Source organism: Haliaeetus albicilla, chromosome 23, assembly GCF_947461875.1.
Source record: "Haliaeetus albicilla chromosome 23, bHalAlb1.1, whole genome shotgun sequence".
Taxonomy (NCBI): Eukaryota; Metazoa; Chordata; class Aves; order Accipitriformes; family Accipitridae; genus Haliaeetus; species Haliaeetus albicilla.
The window spans coordinates 14,963,251-14,983,061 of NC_091505.1; the positions used below are offsets into that span (position 1 = coordinate 14,963,251).

At 43.1% G+C, this 19,811-nt stretch overlaps 2 protein-coding genes across 12 annotated transcripts in view; both read right to left on the minus strand.

Annotated features, from left to right (window-relative positions):
- Nucleotides 1–5,355, minus strand: part of TAF1 (TATA-box binding protein associated factor 1) — a 33,860-nt gene extending 28,505 nt beyond the window's left edge. For 2 of the 6 annotated variants that reach the window (XM_069811259.1, XM_069811257.1), the window contains exons 1-6: nt 5,184–5,354; nt 4,795–4,912; nt 4,090–4,206; nt 2,988–3,107; nt 2,306–2,379; nt 10–228 (exon numbers count right to left, since the gene is read on the minus strand). In XM_069811259.1, coding sequence (XP_069667360.1) covers nt 10–228; nt 2,306–2,379; nt 2,988–3,107; nt 4,090–4,206; nt 4,795–4,912; nt 5,184–5,309 — 774 coding nt within the window. In that variant the 5' untranslated portion in view covers nt 5,310–5,354. Of the gene's footprint in view, nt 1–9; nt 229–2,305; nt 2,548–2,987; nt 3,108–4,062; nt 4,207–4,794; nt 4,913–5,183 lie in introns of all 6 variants that reach the window. The other 4 variants (XM_069811254.1, XM_069811253.1, XM_069811256.1 and 1 more) reach the window with 4 other exon arrangements.
- Nucleotides 5,356–5,547: 192 nt separating this feature from the next.
- LOC104313622 (rho-related GTP-binding protein RhoG) lies at nt 5,548–19,203 on the minus strand. 6 transcript variants are annotated; one of them, XM_069811270.1, is made up of 4 exons: nt 19,097–19,202; nt 16,625–16,664; nt 15,495–15,550; nt 5,548–9,955 (listed from the first exon to the last, which is right to left on the minus strand). In XM_069811270.1, the coding sequence occupies exon 4, from the start codon at nt 9,932–9,934 to the stop codon at nt 9,359–9,361; it is 576 nt and encodes a 191-aa protein (XP_069667371.1). In that variant the 5' UTR covers nt 9,935–9,955; nt 15,495–15,550; nt 16,625–16,664; nt 19,097–19,202; the 3' UTR covers nt 5,548–9,358. The 6 variants fall into 6 exon arrangements, with proteins under 6 accessions (XP_069667371.1, XP_069667372.1, XP_069667375.1 ...); XM_069811271.1 differs by lacking the exon at nt 19,097–19,202 and adding an exon at nt 18,267–18,857; XM_069811274.1 differs by lacking the exon at nt 15,495–15,550 and having other exon boundaries at nt 19,097–19,198.
- Nucleotides 19,204–19,811: the final 608 nt, after the last annotated feature.

Below are 19,811 nucleotides of genomic sequence, written 5' to 3' on the forward strand. Positions count from 1 at the left end.
ATATCCCACCTCATCATCTGAAAGGCACTGCTCAGGAGGGGGAGGAGCAGCAAACTCATACTCCCAAGGAGATTTTCCTTCCATTCCACTCTCAACTACAACTTCACCCTCCTGTATCTGCACTTCTTGTGCCAACTCCCGATGTTTCTTCTTGCGTTTCCTTCGGGCACTACGCCAAACCGATGGAACATTCTTTCCAGGGCCAAAGAGACGCAGGAAACGCAGAACCTAGAATAGGAAAAAACAAGAGGGTCAGAGAAAAAAAAACACTGTGGAATGCTTGTCTGTCTTTCTCTCACCTGAAAAGCAGTAATGAAAGAGAGCACTCTGAAATTCAGAAGCTTGGCCTGTACTACTATCCCAACCCCTGATGCAATCAACAATCTCTTGATTATACTTGAAAAAAAGTTTCTGATCCATCCATTTGATGGATCCTTCCTTTTCAAACGGATTTGTTCTTAATTTCAGACACAAAGAAACTTAACAGAGGGAAGACAGATTGCCTTTACATATTGGGCATGTGGTAAGACACCACCTGGAAATAATCACTTTCATTCTGAACAATCCACAACCTTCAGAAAGACACATGGAGATTGAAGAAGAGTTGATAAAATTATTAGCAAAAGAGACAGAGCTAGAAGACAGTTAGATAAAGCAGAGATTTCTTAAACTACCAGATAAAAACAAATACCATGGTCCAGAAAGAATACACCCATTTTTATTTCCATCATAATGCAATTCCCCTATATGCATACAGCATACCTCCAAAACATGCACTAATGACAATGACAAACTTTCTCTTCTGTTTCTTCTACAATTATGATTGCTGGTTTTTAAGCACTAATAAATGTTTCTTCAGAGCACTCTTGTAAAGCGGGAAAGCATTATTCCCAAATTAACTGACAGATTTAGGAAACAGGAATTAGAACCAAGATTTGTAAAGAAACATCCTATTAATGCTCCCTGTTAATCTGTTAAAATGATCCCCAAAGGAAATATTGTTTATATGACCACTCTGTCCATCTCTGCCCACATGCACGTTATCCTTCTTCCCAACACTCCCCCAGGTTACTTCTGAACCCTTTGGCCAGTTTCAGTGGCCCTTCAGCAAGGGCAAAGGCCTCAGACATAGTTGAGCTGCTAACAGTTTAATGAAACACAAAGTCTGCTTCTCCACATGCTATTTTAAGTGGTTTCATCAAGAAAAACAGTGCTACACTAACATGCACATTCTCAGACATGAACCAATCCTCATAGCCAAATCTACAGCATTTCAGGCTTTCCCAGCTCTAGTGCTCATGAATTAATTATGAAAAGTGTTCAGCATTAACAGCTTGCACCGATTTCTACGCCCACTGGGCACATTCAACACTGAACATTACATATTGAGCACCAAAGAAATGAATACACCAACTGATACAAAATACTGTAACACAGGAGACCAAATTTGCAAAAGCCAAGAGAGCAGCCAGAAGGCTAACTTCTGTGTTAGAGCCTCACCTAGATTTCTAATAGACAGAGGTCAGCTAAATCATTACAACATGACATTTAATTATGCAAATTGCTCAGCTCCTTACACAAAGCCTGTGATGGAGGCACACATAAAACCAAGCTATCCTGGCTCACAACCATCTGTTTGACAACTCTAAGCTCATCTTTATTCTCCTTCCCGTCCCACATTTTCTCTCCTCTTGACAGCTTTAAAACTTTCAAAATAATTATTGAAATACATCGACTACATTTGCTATTCCTGAGCATTTAGGAAACTACTGTAATTAATTCACTTTGTGCAAAAAACAATCACCTTTTCAACCAACTTGTTATTGAGATAATTTCTGATCCATACTCAGAGCAGTTTTGAGGGAAGATTAAGTAAAGGATACATATCACAAGCTGTTTCAGGAAAAGCACACCAAGTTCAGGACAGCATGAAAGGAGGAGCAAATATTTGCCAGAAAAGCCAGAAAGCAGACAGATTAGCATTATAGCACTATGTTTTTTAACCATCTGGCAAAAGTATTCTCTAATACCTCAGAAAAACAATTTTCACAAATCAACAGGCCTGTGCTATGGTCTTACAGAACAGCAAAATATTATTTCACACCCTGATTTATACAATGCTTTTTAAAAGGCTCCTGCCTGTTAAGCAGTCTGGAAACAGCAGCACACAGGAACTAAAGAAAGTACTGAGGTGAGCAAGAGTATCTATGCAATTGCTTACTACATACCCTTAACACTATACAATTCATATTTAGAGGGCTTATATGATACGGTTTCTGTCACTTCCACATATCTCTTACAATACCTTGCCTGGTCGAAATTCCGGGAAGAGCTCTGTAACACTTGGCAACTGTTTGGTAGCATCTCGCTGCATGATTCCTGCAAGAGGAAGTGTGAGTTTGCCTTCCTTGGATTCTGCCTGCCTGGCTTCTTGAGGTCCCATCTCTGACTCAGAATCAGAGCTGCTGCTGAAATCCACCTTGTCGGAGGCAGCAGAGGAAGGAGCAATGATGGAGGGCAAAATGATACCGTCTCCATCTTCAGATACTACAATAGAACAAGCACCTTATAAACAAACTGGTTTCCTCCCTGTCCCCTAGTAAAACCCCATAATGCCACATCTACTGTTTATACCAAGTTATGCAAAAATTAAGCCTCTGCAGGAGTTATGAGTACCATTCTGGTTTAACCTTTCATTTTATCCTAAGCGTTCCAGGTGCATTTCCCAGCCACAACTGAGAGGATGAGATAAAAAAGCAATTTCATTGTCAATATCAGTATTTTAACAATCACTGGAAATATTTCCCCCTATGTTTCAGACAATCCTATAACATTGTGTATCAGGGCAAAGACCCACCTTTAGATGCAGTCTGCAGACTGAATTTTGACGACGTGTGGTGCTTGCCGCAGAATGAACTGCTACACAGCAGTGTTTGCTTCCTTCAGACATTCATATTGCCAGAGAGAAGAAGAAAGTCTTCACTCACCAGTGGCAGCTGCATCCTTTTCATCTTCTTTCTTTCCAGGTACTGGAGGTGGTGGTGGTGGCGGCATCAACTTGGAATCAATATCTTCACAGTCAGCATCGTAATCATCTTCATCTTCATCTAACCAGTCAGGAGACAAGACTGCATATTAAGCAGACAATAAAAGGGAACCAGGCACCCTTCCCATTTATACTATTTCACACCTGTCCCAACCTGATAAGAAAATCATGTCTTCTCATTAGTAAGGAGACCATTCTCATTTTGTAACTAGATGCAAAACTCTTACAAGTTCAGCTTTCTGCACAAACTCATTTGCAAGACTGAAATTTAAGACAGAGTGGGAAGGAGGGAAAAAGGCAAATTGACAGCAAGATAACTGAAGCACTTAAAATATATACATATATTCTGCTATCACCTCCCCTTATTCACACTGTGCAGAGAAAATAAAGCTGCTAAAGAAGTAAAAAAAAATGTGATTAAAAAGCCCAAATACCTTTACAGACCACTAACCACAATATGTCAACAGAAAGGTTAAGTGTAAGGTAGCTTTAATGCAAAGATTTAGCATTTACACCAGCAGCTACTGAAAGGGAAAAGCTGCATGTTTTTGAAAATCTGTTCTAGGCCAGACAGAGAGCCCTGGGACTGACAAAAGAACCAAAGTGCCTTCTGCAGAAAGTAATTTCAGAAAAAGGATTCAAGGGTAAAACAGGAGAGAGGTATTAAGATTGAAGTGACTCTCTAAGGGATCAGGACTTTATCTCTATCTTTGAGCATATCCAAGAAGCACCTAGCCTCCTGCATAACCCTCTTCCAAAGAGCACAGGTTAAAGAAATATGAGCAGGTATTGGGTATTCTCTGCAGGGGATCCCAGAGCAAAAGGAGGATCCTGGTTTCTCTTCTGAATATAGTTTAACAAGGAACTAATTCCTTTAAAAAAGGAAGATATCAAGCAGTGGCTTGATCCAGTGAACAGAATTTCACAAAAGCTTATATTGAATTCTTGAAGCAAGAAGTGAAAAGGCACAATGTCACCCTTATAAGAGACTATCAAGGCCCATTGCCCCAAAATACCTTCTACAGCTAGAGCTGTAACACTACCTGGTCTTCGAACTGGCTGCAGGCTGCCCATTGCCTGCTTATACCTACGGCTCTCATCTTCTGCCACTTCATTAATGTCTGAATAATCAACAGCATCTTCTGTGCTCTTAACCCAGCCTAGGAAGAAAAGAAAGCCAGTCACACAAAACTTTATCCTAATATATATTACTAACTTCACTATGTACACATGAACCCCTTCCTATGCTTCCTTTTCTTAGAGGAACAAAACCATCTGATTAACATCTCCCATCGGAGTATTTTCCCCCTCATTCCAACCAAAAGCTCCAAGAGCTCCAAATTTCCCCTAGATACTGGTAAGTAACCAACTTTAGCACAAGGAACACCTTTCACTTACTCAGTGAAACTGTTCAAGCTCAGAAATAAAAAAAGACATAATAATACCGTGCACTAAATGGGCTTGTTTAACACAGGGGAAAACACAGAATAAACTTATTTATGAGGGAGAAGAGAGAACTGAAAAAAAAAAAAATTATAAAAAATGAGAGCGCACAAGTGCAAAAGTGACCAGGAGATAATGTGGGGTTCACTCTGGCAAGAAGGCAAGGCCTTTGCCAGAGGACCTCTGACCAGATAACATCATATTCCTTGCAGTCCCAGATGACCTGGGTGCATTTCTTCCTCTCCAGTATAGCTCTGATCCTGCAGCCCCTCTGTCGTTTAACTGCAGGTACCCCAGTGCCTAACCTTCCTCATCCAGGTGAGCTCCATCAGTCTCCGGGCTGTCCTCCTCGCTGGCTGTGATCTCAGTGATCAGGTTGCCCAGTCCCAGCACACCCAACCCGGCCAGGTGCTTCTTGGATTCCTGGAGAGACCAGAGCCACGACCCAGCTGGGAGGCTCCGCCAGCCAGGCCGGGCCGACACGAAGCCCCTAACCCCCTGCTCGGTCCCGTCCTGGAGCCCGCAACCGACACTTCCCCGGGCCTGCCCCGGAGCCTGGCCCACCAACACCTCCTCCTCCCTGGCCCGCCCCAAAACCGCACCGCTGGGAACCCGGTTCCTCTCCTGTCCCTCAGCCCACGCCGACGGCCGGGCAGGGCCGAAGCGGCGCCTTCCCGGAGCGACACATCCCTACCTTGTCGAGGACGCTGTCCCCCTCCAGCTGCCCCGCCTCATTGATGTTGCCGAAGAGAAACCCAGTCAGCGAGAAGGGCTCAGCGCGGCCGCCATCCCCCTCCTCCTCGCTCTCCGAGTCTGACATCGCGCCGATGCCGACCCGGAACCGGAAACGTGGCCCGGCCAGGAACTGAGGCAACCCCCACCACGCCAAGTCGGAAAACAGCGCCCCCGCGCCGCAATGTCGCAAGGAAGCGCAGAGGCTCCGGCGTGCACCGAAAAATCGTTTATTGCGTTTAAGAAACGGGGTCTGGCTTTCCACAGGAAAGAACTACGTTTAGAACAGGTGCGTTACAAACAGCAGGGTGAGTTAATACAAGAGCCAGAGAGAGGAAGAAAGTTTTATTACAACTTAATTCCACATAATTTAAAAAAAAAAAAACTTTAAAACTGTTAGCTGTAATACAAACTCTTTTATAGTATAAAATCAAGTTGCCAGTGTATATATCAGTACCACACTTGAGAGTCTTGGGCTCCCACTGCTGACGGGTGCTTTTCGCAGCCCACCCGGGTGGTCAGGACTCCTGTGAGATCCATCCACTTCTCAGGGTCAGCCCAAGCAGCACCGAGGTTTCTACAGAGCAAGGTTTAGCACTCGGAGACAAAGCATGGTGAGGCTCTTCTAGTTTAAATTTCATAGAAATAGCTACAGCTGTAAACCGGAGAAAGCACTTACACATCTAAGCACGCCTCATAACATCCTTTGGACACAGAATTCCTAAACTGCTCAGCTCCTTGGGGGTTGCTACTGCTGTATTTAAAAAAACCACTGAACTATTTCAGAAATCATTCACAAACTGAAAGATTAAAATTGGTCTCTTCATGAAGAGTCTCTTCTGTGAAATAAGACATACACACTGCATCTCTATTCAGTAACAAACTGAGGAATCTTGAACAGTTTGGGAAACCTGCACAGCTTAACCCAGGTCTTCTGATCTCCTGAAAACAGACAAAATCCAGCCATGGGATTGTGTGAAGTCTGTATTTGTTACCTGCCCACAGGAGGAAAAAAAAAAAAAAAAATAACAAAACACCACAAAACATGTGGGAGGAACAGAACGGATTGTAGACTGAAGCACTGGACTAATTACAATCAAATGCACCAAGAATTGTAGGGGGTAAAAAAAGGGAAGGAAAATCACAAACTAAGAATGCCCACTGAATGGAAAAGCTCATTGGATCTGTGCGCTCCTGAAGCTCATTCTCATGAGAAGCAGAGGCTGGAGGAAACCAGCTGTCAGCCGGCAGGACTTTTGCTCCTGGCAGAAAGCAACAGAAATAAAAGGCATCTAATGACTATTACTGAGGTACTCCAAAGTCAGTAAAAAGTTTTTTATGGTGTTCAAAGTTCACTTTCCACTCATTTTCATCACTATCATGTTACTCTCCTCAGTACTGTTGTGCAATCCATTTATTAAGTAATAATCTAGATGGGGATAAAGTGTTCTAGCATAATGTAATCAATTCAAATGAATTGATAAGTACTTGACTTTTATCTCGCCATACTCTCTTCCAGTTAACACCAGGATGGCTGCTCTGTGAGCCTGCAGAAGCAGCGGGGGGGGGGGGAGGGGGGGGGATGCAATAATACTTGCTCACAGGATTTCTTCTCCGCCAAATTATTGTAATCCAGTTAAGAATAACCACAAAAGATGCAGAACTAAAAGATTTCAGTATGTAAAAAAGTAAAAGATTTTTAAAACAGTAGTAGCTTCAGTACAAAATTGCAACTATATGTAGAAAAAAAAAAAGAGGTGCCTGTTGTTGAAATTAAGTCTATTTAAGAGCAGTTCAAACATATCACAAACTTTAAAAAGTACATCTCTGAATGAAGCAAAGGTTATGGGCTTGCACCAGGGTAACTAGGCAGTTGATTTCAGCCTGACCAGCATTAAAAAACCCCACATGTACTGGCTTAAATAAATACATTTTAAACATGACAAACTATTTACTCAGTTACTGAAATTTACCTAAAGAAAATAATCTTGAATTACAAGGCACAGAGTTAATTGCTGTCTGCAAGTGAAGCCCACACTAAAGGCCTACTACTAAAGGCAGAACGTGGTGAGTAGAGGTTACCTCAGTGAAATACTCCTACATCCTCATAGCCTGCAGGGCAGTGCTGCAGGAGCCATATCTGGAACAGCACTTCTTCTACGAGTGCAAAAGACACAAAGACACTCTGGGCAATGGCACTTGGTGAAGAAAAAGATGCAGAGTCTCTAGGCTTCTGCAAACATCATGCATAATGGGTGTTTTGGTGTTGCCCTGCGATCAGGCAACATTTGGAACTCTGTACTGGTTCACTGGCCACATACACCAGTATTTAGATTAACTGCAGTTTGTAATCTATGGGTTGCAGTTTGCTAAAGCAGTACCAGTACAAGCATACCTCAGATATACAAAAATTGCAGTTAGTGTCAGCATCAGTTATACCAGCTGAAAAAAGGCACACGCTCTTTAAAGAGGGAAATTAGGGCACAAATACGAATCTTTCTATCCACCTGGTATTTTTACCTGTATCAGATAAAGCAAGGTCAAATTAACACAAGATCCCTAATAACCTTGTTTATGTATTTTCTGTTATCTTGCTAAAATGAGACTTTTTTCTGCCCAGGGCATACACCAGTGCAGTTTTGCATGTGTGGGAATCACAAGAAAGCAAGTTCTGAATTACCAATTGAGGCTGCATCCGGACAAAGACAGCACTGTCAACTTCAGACAACAAAGCCCAGTCCAGCACCACCAGTTTCACACAAAGTATCTTTGAAGCATGCTGCTTTCATACCAGCAAGCTGTAAGGTTAAGTCTAAGGAAGGTTTCATGCGCTCACTCCTCAGCTGGTCCCAGAATCACACATAAAGAACAGCGCACATCCTGAAAATAAGCCAGCTGCCACTCACTAGAGCTGCTAAAGAAAGTTAAAAAGTACATAAATAGGACTTCAGTTAAGAGTTTATAAAAACTGATCACCTAGTAGAGAGGAGAAAACTGCCCAAGTAAACCTATCCAGTGACTGGCTAACCGTTACAAATTTAACTGAAACCATCAGTGAGTTGCCAGGAAGAAGCAAGGGTTCCTGGTTCCTCTAAATAGAACCTCCAAATTTTGTCAGTGTTCTAGAAAAACAACAAAGTAATTTGACGTAAAAATCTCAGGTGGTGGCCCCAAGAACATTAAGAAGTGAAGCAATTAATTCCTCAAGAACAAACAGGCAGCTGTCAGGTCTCTGGGATTCAAAGGGATCACACCAAAAATCTCATTTTGAGAAGTGTCATCCTAACTACCTCTGTCGGTCCAAGAAGAGAACTGTTGAGTTTATTCTCAAGGTGCAAAGTCTCATTGGAGAGTGAAATAAAAACTCAGTTTAGAATATTATGGAAGACTTGCATCTAAACTACTCTTCCACCTCTCCAATTCAAAAGTATGAAAATCACCCATTTGAGTGATTCATCATTATTCTAAGTTCCTTGCATTAGGAGAAATCAGCTCCTGCTTCTATTAATAAAATCATTGCAGGTGTTCCCTGGGTCTTCCTCATTGCATTGAACATGCCTTATGCTAACTCTTCATATAAAATGATCACAGTTCACTATAAGGTGAATCTCAGTAATATTTCAGGCTTTTTCGCATGTAAACAAATTGTTTTCAAGCTTTAAATTGACAAATTAAAACAACTGGACAGTCAGAATTCTGTTCATAAAACAAATTCCATCAGTAAAGAAGGGATGGAAAAAGCAGCAGCTATGCTTAAAGCAAAGTTATCAGAATTTGTGCTTTTCAGCAAGTCTAGTAACTGATAGCTATCTAGTAAAGAAGTCTGGCTTCAAAGAACTCCTGTCTTTTATTTTCCTCCATTAAATAAGGACAGAAGCCAAGTGATCCGTGGAGAAGCTGAAGACTGGAACTTTAGAAATAAAGTAGGTATTTGACCTCTCAGTTGTGTAAAAAAAAAAAAAAAAATCTGTTCTGTTTCAGTTTCCCTGAAGCAATAAGACTGCAAGAATTTTCGTTGCATAAACCATTTCTGCTTAGAGCTGTTAGTGCAAGATGCAAATCTTCAATTTAATTCATTAAAAAGCCCTCCAAGATTCTAGTCAATATTCAACTTCGAACATCCATCACCCAAGGTAACTACAATAAGACACATTTTCTTGTGTTCTTCTTTGTCACAGGATACAGAACTGCACGCACAGCTTCAGCAAACACCTCCCGAACACCCTCCTGATTCAACGCTGAGCACTCCAAATATTTGACTGCTCCAATTTGTTTAGCCAGCGAAGTCCCCTGCTGCGGGGTAGTGGGAGCCAAACTTTGCTCTTTCAACTTTTTAACTGTTTCCAGGTCATTTCTCAAGTCTCTCTTCGTGCCCACTAGAAGAATGGGAACATTTGGACAGTGGTGAGAAACTTCAGGATGCCATTTGTGCCTCACATTTGCATAGGAAGAGGGGCTACCAATGGAGAAACAGATGACGAATACATTTGTTTGAGGATACGAGAGCGTGCGGAGGCGGTCATATTCCTCCTGGCCTGCAGTGTCCCAGAGATTCAGGCTAACTGTCCGGCCATCAACGGTCATTTGGGCACTGTAGTTGTCAAACACAGTAGGGATGTACTCTTCTGGGAAGGCATTGGTGGTATAGCTGATGAGAAGACACGTTTTTCCCACAGCACCGTCTCCAACAACTACACACTTTATAGTCTGCATTCTTTGCCCAGAAACAAAGACCTGCACAAAGCAAGAAAAAAAAATTAGGAAAAGCATACTCAATTATAGTCATTTTAAAGATAAGCTTTAGCCAGTTTTTAATATTGCTAACAATTTCTTATCACAGCTGAACACACTCAGTCAGAGCCATTATGAAGAGCTTACAGGCTAGAAAGACAATAGTGAAATGGAGATGCAATGAGTTGAGAGCTCAGTGACAACTGGCTGCATTCCAACCATGTAAATACAAAACTAGCCAAATTTCCACAGTCTTGCCTTACTACCAGACAGTTTCCCACAGGCAAAGGGACAAGTCCTTAGAGATACCTACAAGTGGAAAGGGATCACAAACTCAGACCTAGTAACAAGGTACTCTGTCATTTGTTAGGTTCACACACACCTGTGTATACACACACTGCCCTCCAAGATTCACAGTTCTTGTCTACACAGTATACTGCCTAAACAGTTTACCACAAAGAAAGGTCCAAAAATTATGTAATAAACCAAGATACCCATTGCTGGGCTCCACTGCTACTGTTTACTGTAATTAATCACTCAACTCAAGATCAATCAGACCTCCAGACACTGCATTAGTTAGAGGACACCAGATAAAAGATTTAGAAAGTAGCACATACAAGAAAAGCTGTTCTTTGAAATATAACCAGCCATAGTACCCAGATTAGAATACATAAACAATTTTTCTAAAGAAGCCAAGAACAGATTATTCTCACTAATAAGCAACAGAACAAGCAAAACTTAATAGGCTTGAGCTACAATAAAGAAAGCTTATAACTGAGCATTAGAAAAATACATGCTGTAAAACATCAGCAATCAAACAGCCTTCCTAGGCAGACTGGGGAATTGTTACAGGACATACTTGATACTTAAAGGCTTCCCTATCCCCTTGCTAATATGTGAGAAGTAGGTTTAATAGTCAAATGGATATAGCCTAAAACTCAATTAATTCTAAACTTTCCTCACATGAACAGCAGGAACTTTGAAAATAGCATGGAACAACTACAAGCAGTCATTTGTTGTACATTTGTAGTATGCTGGAGCTTCCACTGCTAGCCTGAACAAGACGAAACTTGCATCTGCCTTCTCACCCAAATGCCTTTGAGGTACTAGCAGTAATCCTCCACCAGCAGCAAATACACTGCTTCAAACTGAAGAAACAAACAGTGGGAGGAACTATATTGCATATTCCAGAAAAATCATAGCTCCAACGCCATCAAAATAGCAAAGAGACCATATGAAAATGAGCAATAGTGAAATACTTCACTTACAAAAGTCATGAAACCCCCTCCCTCCAGCTTCCTCTTCAAGACCATCCAAACAAATCAACACCTCATTACCATTTAAGTCTCAGCTTTGTCCTTTTTGACAAAGTCTTTATTGTATCCACATACTGCTGTCTTCCCACTAGGAGCACACATGATTCTTCTGTACTAAGTGAAAACATACTACCTTAAACTTTGGCACAAAGCTGCAACAGACAACTCGAGTGATACCGACTGTGGTCACTACAATATATAGTGCTTAAGGAAGTGTCAACATATGTACACACGCACTACTGAAAACCAGTCAGTGGTGGGAAGCAGTGCAGAAACCTTGCTCCATAAAGACCCAGCAGGACACTGGAGGGGAAGAATTTGGAGGAAAACAAGCAGGAGGAAGATCCAGAAGCAGTTTATCCTTTTTGAAAATGGCAGGAATTACATTTCTAAAACAACATGAATCACCTGAAATGAAATCTGGCAAGCACTTCTGAGGTTTGGCAGGAAAGCATACATGTGAGTTTCATCACACATCAAAAACAACAGTCATCCTTTTTCAAGGCTCCAGTCAAGTGTAAAGAGAGGTGTATGTGCAACTGCATATTGTAAAGGTAATCAGTAAAATGAAGAACAGCACTGACCAGCAAAAGCTGACAGAAGTACTGCATATATTATTCCAGAACAGTTGCACCAAGATTTTCATTTAACAGGGCTAGGGAAACAACAAAAAAAAAAAAAAACAAACAAAAAATCAGTACGTTCTGTCAAATTACAGGCTTAGAAAGATTTCTTCTTTTCAACATAATATTCCTGAACACAAAGGGTCTAAGTGCTACAAGCAAACAGTGACAGAAGAGAGGATATATTTTAATACCATAACACTATTCTACCTGAAGATGCAACCGTAACTCACCAATCATAGTCTCTACTGCTTCTCTCCCAGTAGGGCAGATCACTACCTGCTTTCAGACACTGCCACACTCTCTCCAGCAGCAAGGCTGCCTTCAGAAGTTTCCAAACCCTGTTTCCCCTTCCCACCCAGGTAGCACACCATGTGAGCACATGCTGAAAAAGGGTTAGGAGTTGTTTCATCCAGTTTACCAAGCAGTACCACAATCAACTGTGTTGGTACAACCAAGCCAGTGGTAGCATACGGTGGGAATGAATCACTGGGGGAGGAACATCATATGCTGCTATTGCTGCCAAAGTTATCGCTGGACTGCAGCACAGAGAGCAGGTTTTAAAGCTTATTCCTGTGTTTACTTCAAACCACTGAAGTACTAGAAGATGCTGTGCCAGAAACCCTAGTGGTGACCAACAATTCCAGAGCAAAAGTTGTTTTCCAAATGAACTACCTATGCAACAGACCACTATTTTGATCAGTCAACAAGTGACATCACAGACATGGCAGAACTAAGTCAGTTGGATACATGCAATAAAAACTCAACTGTAGCAACAAAAGTCTCATGGAGAACGAGCTACACAAAGCCTTTTATATGCCCAGTTCATAGTTTCTAAAATAAACAAATTGCAAAGACTTGTAAACAGATCTCTCTTTAAAACACAAACCACGAGCTCCCCCAAGGACTTACACCTCTATGCATTTCTGTCCAGAGCTTTTCACAGAAAGACAGGGTATCCCAGAATTGCACTGCTACCTGAACACATCAGGCACTGATATCTGGAGGGTCATCGCACCAATATTGTAAGACAACACAGGCACTTTCATATATTGGCAAACTAAAAAGCCACATGTATCCCATACCATCAACAGCTAAAATAGCTTGATTCAACCTGATTTAAAATTTCTAATGAAAGTGTGTTACCCAAAGATTATTTTGTTGGGGCTTTATTTAAGAGGTCATTAGAGCTTTCAATTCGGAGAACAGTAGTAAGGTAACAAAAAAGCCTGGAACATTAATGTTTTCACAGCATTAAGATCTTGAATTACTTTACTAAGGCTTGGATATTAGAGGAGCAACATTTGGAATAGGAAGTAATTGCATGCAAACATGCCAAAGCATCAGGCTAAGCATGAACTACACAAATACAATTCAAGAGCTTGCAGGCTTTTAAGTATGCTTCTCTGCAGGGCTCCTTCAAAGTAGGTTGTCTTAGCTGAAGGGAATCATATGTGGCATATGCAATACAGAAAAACACACACCAGGATACACAATTTAGTACTGAAACACAAAAGGTAGAGAAATTAATAAAAAAAAAAAAGAGTTGAAAGAAGCTCCTACACTCAAGAAACCTGTATGTTGTGAGCAGGTGTAGTTTGGATAAAAATTGACATATGGAAGAGAAAGGGGTTTTTTTAATTTAAGCCACAACCAAGCAAACAATATTATCTCCATCAGGCCTTTTCTATTAAATCCACATATTGCTTTGTTCAAAATGTATAAAGTCTCTATTTTTTTTTAAACAATTTGCCTAGTAATAAAACTCTCATAAGATAGCAAGAAGCTGGGGTTCAAATTTGCATGGAAAACTGTTTATTTCTCAAGCACGCTTGAACTTGGCACTGCATGCTATTTGAATATAAATATATGCTGGGGGGAAAAAAAAAAAAAACATACTCCAAAACCAAAATTACCAGCAAACATTACCAAGAGCAGGAAAATTGGTTTAGGGTTTGTTTCGGGGGTTTTTTGGTGAGCTTCAAAAAAATTTTTGGGGAAAAACTTTAGAGAGAAAAATTCCACGTACAACAGGTAACAAGAACTGAAAAACAGAAAAATACAGATTAACACATCAATATATCAAAAACAAGACTCAGAATTTAGAAACAGAAAGGTGGGCACAAGCTTCAAAGCCAAGTTTAAAGGTTACTCAGCAAGAGAAAGGAATGAACAGAAAGTCCAAATTAGTGAGAAGTAACACAGGTTGCTTAGTCCTGCCAGAGAAAGGACTTTTGTTACAGTTAAGGTGGAAGATCATCAGAACATGAAGAGCTGTAGCAGTTACAGCAGAATGGGAATAGTTTTCAAAGAATTAAAAAAACAAACCCAACCACCTCACAAAGTGTTGTGCAAAAATACATAGATGAGTGTTATTTTTGTCTTGTCCATCAGTGCCTTTGGATTAGAATACTGGCATTCCTGTTTGGGTTAAGTTTCCTGCTCAGAAGATGCTGCAAAGTCTGCCTTCATTGCCTGCACACCTGGCACTTCCTTTGGAATATGCAAGATTTCAGTCAACTTGTTGAGACATCATCTGGAGAGCTGCTCCTGTTCTGACCTAATTACATATTTTCTAGTATCGTTATCATGGACAGCTTGCTCTCCTGTAACCCAACCGGATATTTGCTGGGAAAATTCACTACTTGGATTCCACTCCCCCTCCCCACAAACCTATCATAAGTGAAGTCATAGAATAACTTCATGTTGCATTAAAATTTTTTTGTGGAAGAGAAAAAACTTCTAGATCTTCCCTTTAATACTTCTGAAGGAAAGCTCCCTGTTGGCTGAGAGAAGGGAGAAAACAGTAGCAGAAAACAGAGAGGAAACATGAAACTGAATTATTCTGGGGCTTTCTAGATTTATGCTTTTTATACTTCCCGCATGTCGAAAAATTCTTGGCAGAGGAACTTCTTAGCAGGATATGTCTCTGCCCTTGCTACGTTAACACCAGATGCCTCTCTGTTAAGAGGATTTTAGCTTTGATATTGCTCTTCGATAATGTCATTTTCACAGAGTTTGTCAGGTCTTCTGTATCTCTCCAGTTTGGATAGGGCCCCATTTTGGCCAAAAATGAGCAGAAAACACACTAGGGGTTCAGCCAAAATCACCTATACTGAGCTGTGTAGTTCTGTTCAGCCACCACCTTTGATTAATCCCTCTCTGTTTTGCAGGCCCAGAAGTCTGATACTGCTTTATCAGGAGCAAGCAGAAGTTTAGATTTCTTAATGACTTAATTGCTCATCTTTCAGTAACAAAAACTGTCTGCATGATACGTGAAGTCACGCAGAAACTTTCAACAATTAATTGGGTGGATAAGGCATTTCTAAGTATATCCTACTATCCTCACCATGCAAAGGAGTTAAAAGATTTTTTTCTGTGTACAGCTTAGCCACCAGACCTGTCGGGGAAAAGAAAGGGGCTCTCAGCAATTTAATCAAGACTGTGTTACTATTCCACAACAGCTCAGCTTACTTGCCATTGGTTTAGGCAAGTGCCAAATGAATGGACAAGTGCCAGACTTTCAGAATGCATGCCAAGAAAGAGTAAAAAAGTTAAATAGGAGACCTCATCCCTAATATCCTTCAGCAATGAATGACCTACTTGGACTTCTCACTGCCGTTCAAAGTTTTCACACTGCTTTCTGTCCTGCCATTTACCTGCAAGAGAAACAAAACACATGGCAATAGCCTGAGTGGCAGCAGGGCAGGGGGAGGATGGGGGAATCAGCAAGCCAAGCAACATTTCAGCAGCACAGCAAGAACCATGCAGTCCACCACCCAGAGTTCCACGTGAACAGCAGAATCGAGGAAGCTTGCTTTCTGCAGAGCTCTGCCTGGAGGTTCAGCTCCCGTGCACATATTACTGATGCCTAACAAGAGTGCAATTCTCACTGGTTGTTCCTGTTCCCTCAGTGTGAATGCTAGAAAGGCACAAAAAGTTGTTTCAAAGAAATAAAAGAAGCCACCCAAAACCTTTCATATAATGTTTTTAAAACCTCTACTCCTGTCAAATTAGGCTGAAATTGGTTTATTGATTTAAAGGTTAATTTTTTTTTGCAGGGACAAAACACACATAACCTTTACCATGTAAGCAGTTATTTCTTAGGGACCCACAGTGAAAATGAAGTGGTCTGCATGAGGTATTTGGGCACCTCAACCACACAAACCTCAGTGCATCAACACTCTTACTACAGGCATGCATACTCCAAATTTTATAGGAGAGCAACAGTATTAGTGACCAAATACCAATGACCTTAAATTCCATGAATCCAGGATTATGTTTATTGGATAATAAATATCTCATAAGGGCATTAGAAACAAGCTCGTGAAACAGCTGCACGGCTGTGAAATAACACTAGACCAAGGTGCAGCTGCTGTCATACAGGAACTAAAAACTAGGACTTCAGTAGATATCTGAATCCCCAGTACATGAATGTGACATGTAACCTGCCATAATCAAAAGCTGCAGAGTATTAAACTTGATTTTCCTCCTGTAACCACGTGCAGAAGCACAGATTCATCAAGACAGGTACCTTTCACAATTTACTTGAAAACAAGCAACACTGATAGGCTTCAAGGGTGAGCACAGTAAAGGTGTGAGACTAGGAGCAAGGACTGCAGGGTTCTGTGCCCAGATCCACTACTACACACCTCCTGGCTGATAAAGCAACTTGCAGAGGTGCTGGGTATCACAGTCAGTTCATAAGAAGTGAACAACATTGTCCTTCCTACCTTTTATAGATTCTGGCAAGACCTTATTCATTACTGTTGGCTAAAGGAAAAAAGGCAGTACTTCAGACATGAGGTTCTGTGAAGAGGCACATTAAACACATTGCAGGATGAATGATAAATCCAGTTAAAGCATCCCTGATTCCTATTTGAGGTGGAAAAAAAAAACTGTTAGTCTATCTTCCCATCATCTTTTGTCACCCGGCATTCATTGGCACTCTAAACGCTCTTTATTTTTAAGAAAAGTTGTAACAAAGCCACTGTTGTATTTGAAGGGTAATATGTATACTGGGAAAATCTAAGCTTTTTCCTTGAGAAAAAAGCCCATACACGCTTTTCATTCTCTTTGATTACTCCTCCTCCACCCCCAAATTTCACTGGGGGGGTAAAAAAAAAAAAAAACCAAAAAAAAATGCACTTGGTCAATCAGTAACAGTTTTGAAAAGTGTCTTTAAATAGTTTTGATACAATTAAAGCATGAGATAAAGCATGCACTCAGTGCGTACTGTATCATGGCTTGTGCACTACAACATTGCAGTATTTGCCAGTCTCATTTGCACAGAGTATCGCAGTTCTAAAAAGTGAGCAGAAGTTACCAGTGGCAAAGAGTCTCTCAGCAGTCTATCAGATTTACACATACTGGCATAGGAAAGTAAAGTTAAAAAAAAACAAAAAAACAAAAAAACCCACCTCCTTTTAAAGGTATGTATCTTTACACGATACCAAGTTGTGTGAAAACCCTTTGGACTCCAAAAGAATCACAGCCTCATCATGTAAGCAAATCAAACTGCATATTCAGTTTACTCCTACTAATTACAAACCACATATTTCATTGTTTTTCCAAGATCTCTGTAAAGTTCCTTCTAAGAAGAACATTTATAAGCATCTTTTTTCATGGAAATAGTAAGCTAAAATGCCAAATATGTCTCCTAAACTTAAGTTCCCTACAAAAAAACTTGTGTGCGGCTGAACACTGGCATATTGGCCAAACGGAGCCTTCATGCTACGTATTTTACATTTGACACAGAAGAGAATGTAAGCTTTTTAAAATCAAAAAATAAGCCTGGGACAAAGAGCACACAGCTAATGATGCTGGCAAAAGGAGTGCCACACTCCAGCGCAGGACATGTTGCATTTAAAGCTACTTTACAACTCAGAGTAAATATGATGGGAATCACAAGCATTTATAAAAAGTAAACAGATAGTGACTATTCATGAGGTCTTTAAAAAAAAAAAAAGAAAAGAACAAAGGAACATCAAATTCAATCAGAAATAGCAAGGTTCAGAACAAATAAAAGTTAAGATCACTTCTGAGGGTGCGAGGTTAAGCTAGGAATTCCTCAGTACCGGATGTTACAAATACTGAAAGTTTATAGGACTCAAGAAGAGAACCATTAAGCTTATGAAAGGCAGCTCTGTAGAGGCTACTAAATTAGACAACACCTGTGACTCCTGAAACCCCTCAGAACATTTTAGGTCAGTACCTTGTGTCACTACCTTGCTCTACTCTTCCTGAGACAACAATCTGGCAGTTTTTAGAAAGCAGATCAAATATGACTACTCTTGCATATCCCTGTAAAGGAAAAACCACTCTCAGCACTGAAACAAGAGACCTTTAGAAAAGGCTAACTCATCATATGCCAACCTTTTATTATATCCGCTGGGGCCAGAGGTCACCTTAAATTTGTCACGGTAGTCCTAACGTGGATTAGCATCAGCCTGACTTTAGAACAACCCAGCCCAACCTTCGGACACTGCGGAACAGGGAAGAGCAGAACCTGCCCACGCGGCCATTCCGCTTCCCGCACACCCCTGAGCGAGAAATGCGACCAGAGAAAAGCTCGTTCCAAAACATCCCCCTTCCCCTACTGCTCCAGCACCTCCGGGCCCCGATGAGCACATTCCACAAACACCACCGAGCGCAGACGCCGGGACGTGCATCCCATCTCCCGCAACCTCTGGAAACTAAGAAAACTACAGGCCCCACGGCTGGGGGCTTGATTACCCTCTCTACTCCCAGGCTCGCCCTTCCCTCCTCCTCCGGAGCCGGCTGCTTCCCCCGCGGGGCAGATGCCGAGGAGGCGCAGTCAGCGCGCCAACAGCCTCCCCCGAGAAAGGACCCGCGACCGCCGCGGCTCCCAGGCCGGGAGAGGCTGGCGCCGACCCCAGGCCGCCGCCCCGCTGACAGCGAGGGTGGCGGCGGCCGGACGCAGAGGACCTTCCTTCCCACCGCGCCGCCTGCCCCGGCCTCCGCCCGGCGGCAACGCTGAGAAGAAAGACCCGAAGATGCGCGGGCTGCCCGGGGCCCGCGGAGGCCGCTCCCCCGCCACCGGGCCCGCGGCCACCCCACCTCAGTTCACCTCACGGCCCCTCAGGGCCCGCCGCGGGCCGCGCAGCCGCACGCGGGGAGCCCGGGGCGCCGCCCGCCCCCGCGCACCGGCACCGCGCCCGCGCCGCCGCCCGCCCCGCGCTCACCTCCCGCACCGCCGCCGGCCGCTGCTCCCGGGGCGGCGGCAGACCCTCGACCCGGCCGCACCCCGGCGCCCGCCCCTGCCGCGCGCACGCCACGCGCAGGCGCCCTCTGCCCCGACGCCGCCCGCGGAGGGCCCGCCAGGGGGCGCAGCCGCGGGGCTGCGTGGCCCCGGCCGGCGCAGGGAGCGGCGGGGTGGCGCCAGGCCTCGGCGGAGGGCGGGTTGCAGGCCCTGCCTGCTCCTGCTGTCGGGTTTTAATACCTGAATATTTTAGTGCAATCGGCAAAGCGGTGCGCGTCGCCCTCCGACCCCCTTCCCAGCGCTGGGAGGTGTTACACAGCGAAACCCTCTCGGGAATCCCCTGTCTGCGTGGCTTCCCTGTCCCCCGGTATCGACCTCTCGCACCCGGGCAGTCTCACGCCTGTAAAGGTCTTCGCAAAGGAGGACGTCAGGTCCCTGCTGGCGCTGCAGGCAGTGATGACATTTCCTTCGTGCCCGCAGCCGCCATTGCCTTCCTAACACCTCCGGGGCCCGGCTCCCCTCCCCCGGCACGGAGGGAGGGAAGGGGCGGGGGCCTAAGGTCAGCTCACCCCCCAGAAATGCCAGGGTCAGGCAGAACACCAGGCTATGAACACTCCAGCCCCAAGGAGACCCGGCACAGGCACCGGCCGCCTGAGGTGCAGACAAGGGGCATCCTCCCATTGTCCTGCTCCGGCTGG

Bases quoted from the DNA above. Each gene is read 5' to 3' on its own strand.
- LOC104313622 (XM_069811269.1), bottom strand. From the start codon at position 11,879: ATGCAGTACTTCTGTCAGCTTTTGCTG. The intron at 9,956-11,852 runs GTCAGTGCTGTT...TGCTTTGTGCAG, and splicing joins ACTTCTGTCAGCTTTTGCTG to GTCTTTGTTTCTGGGCAAAG.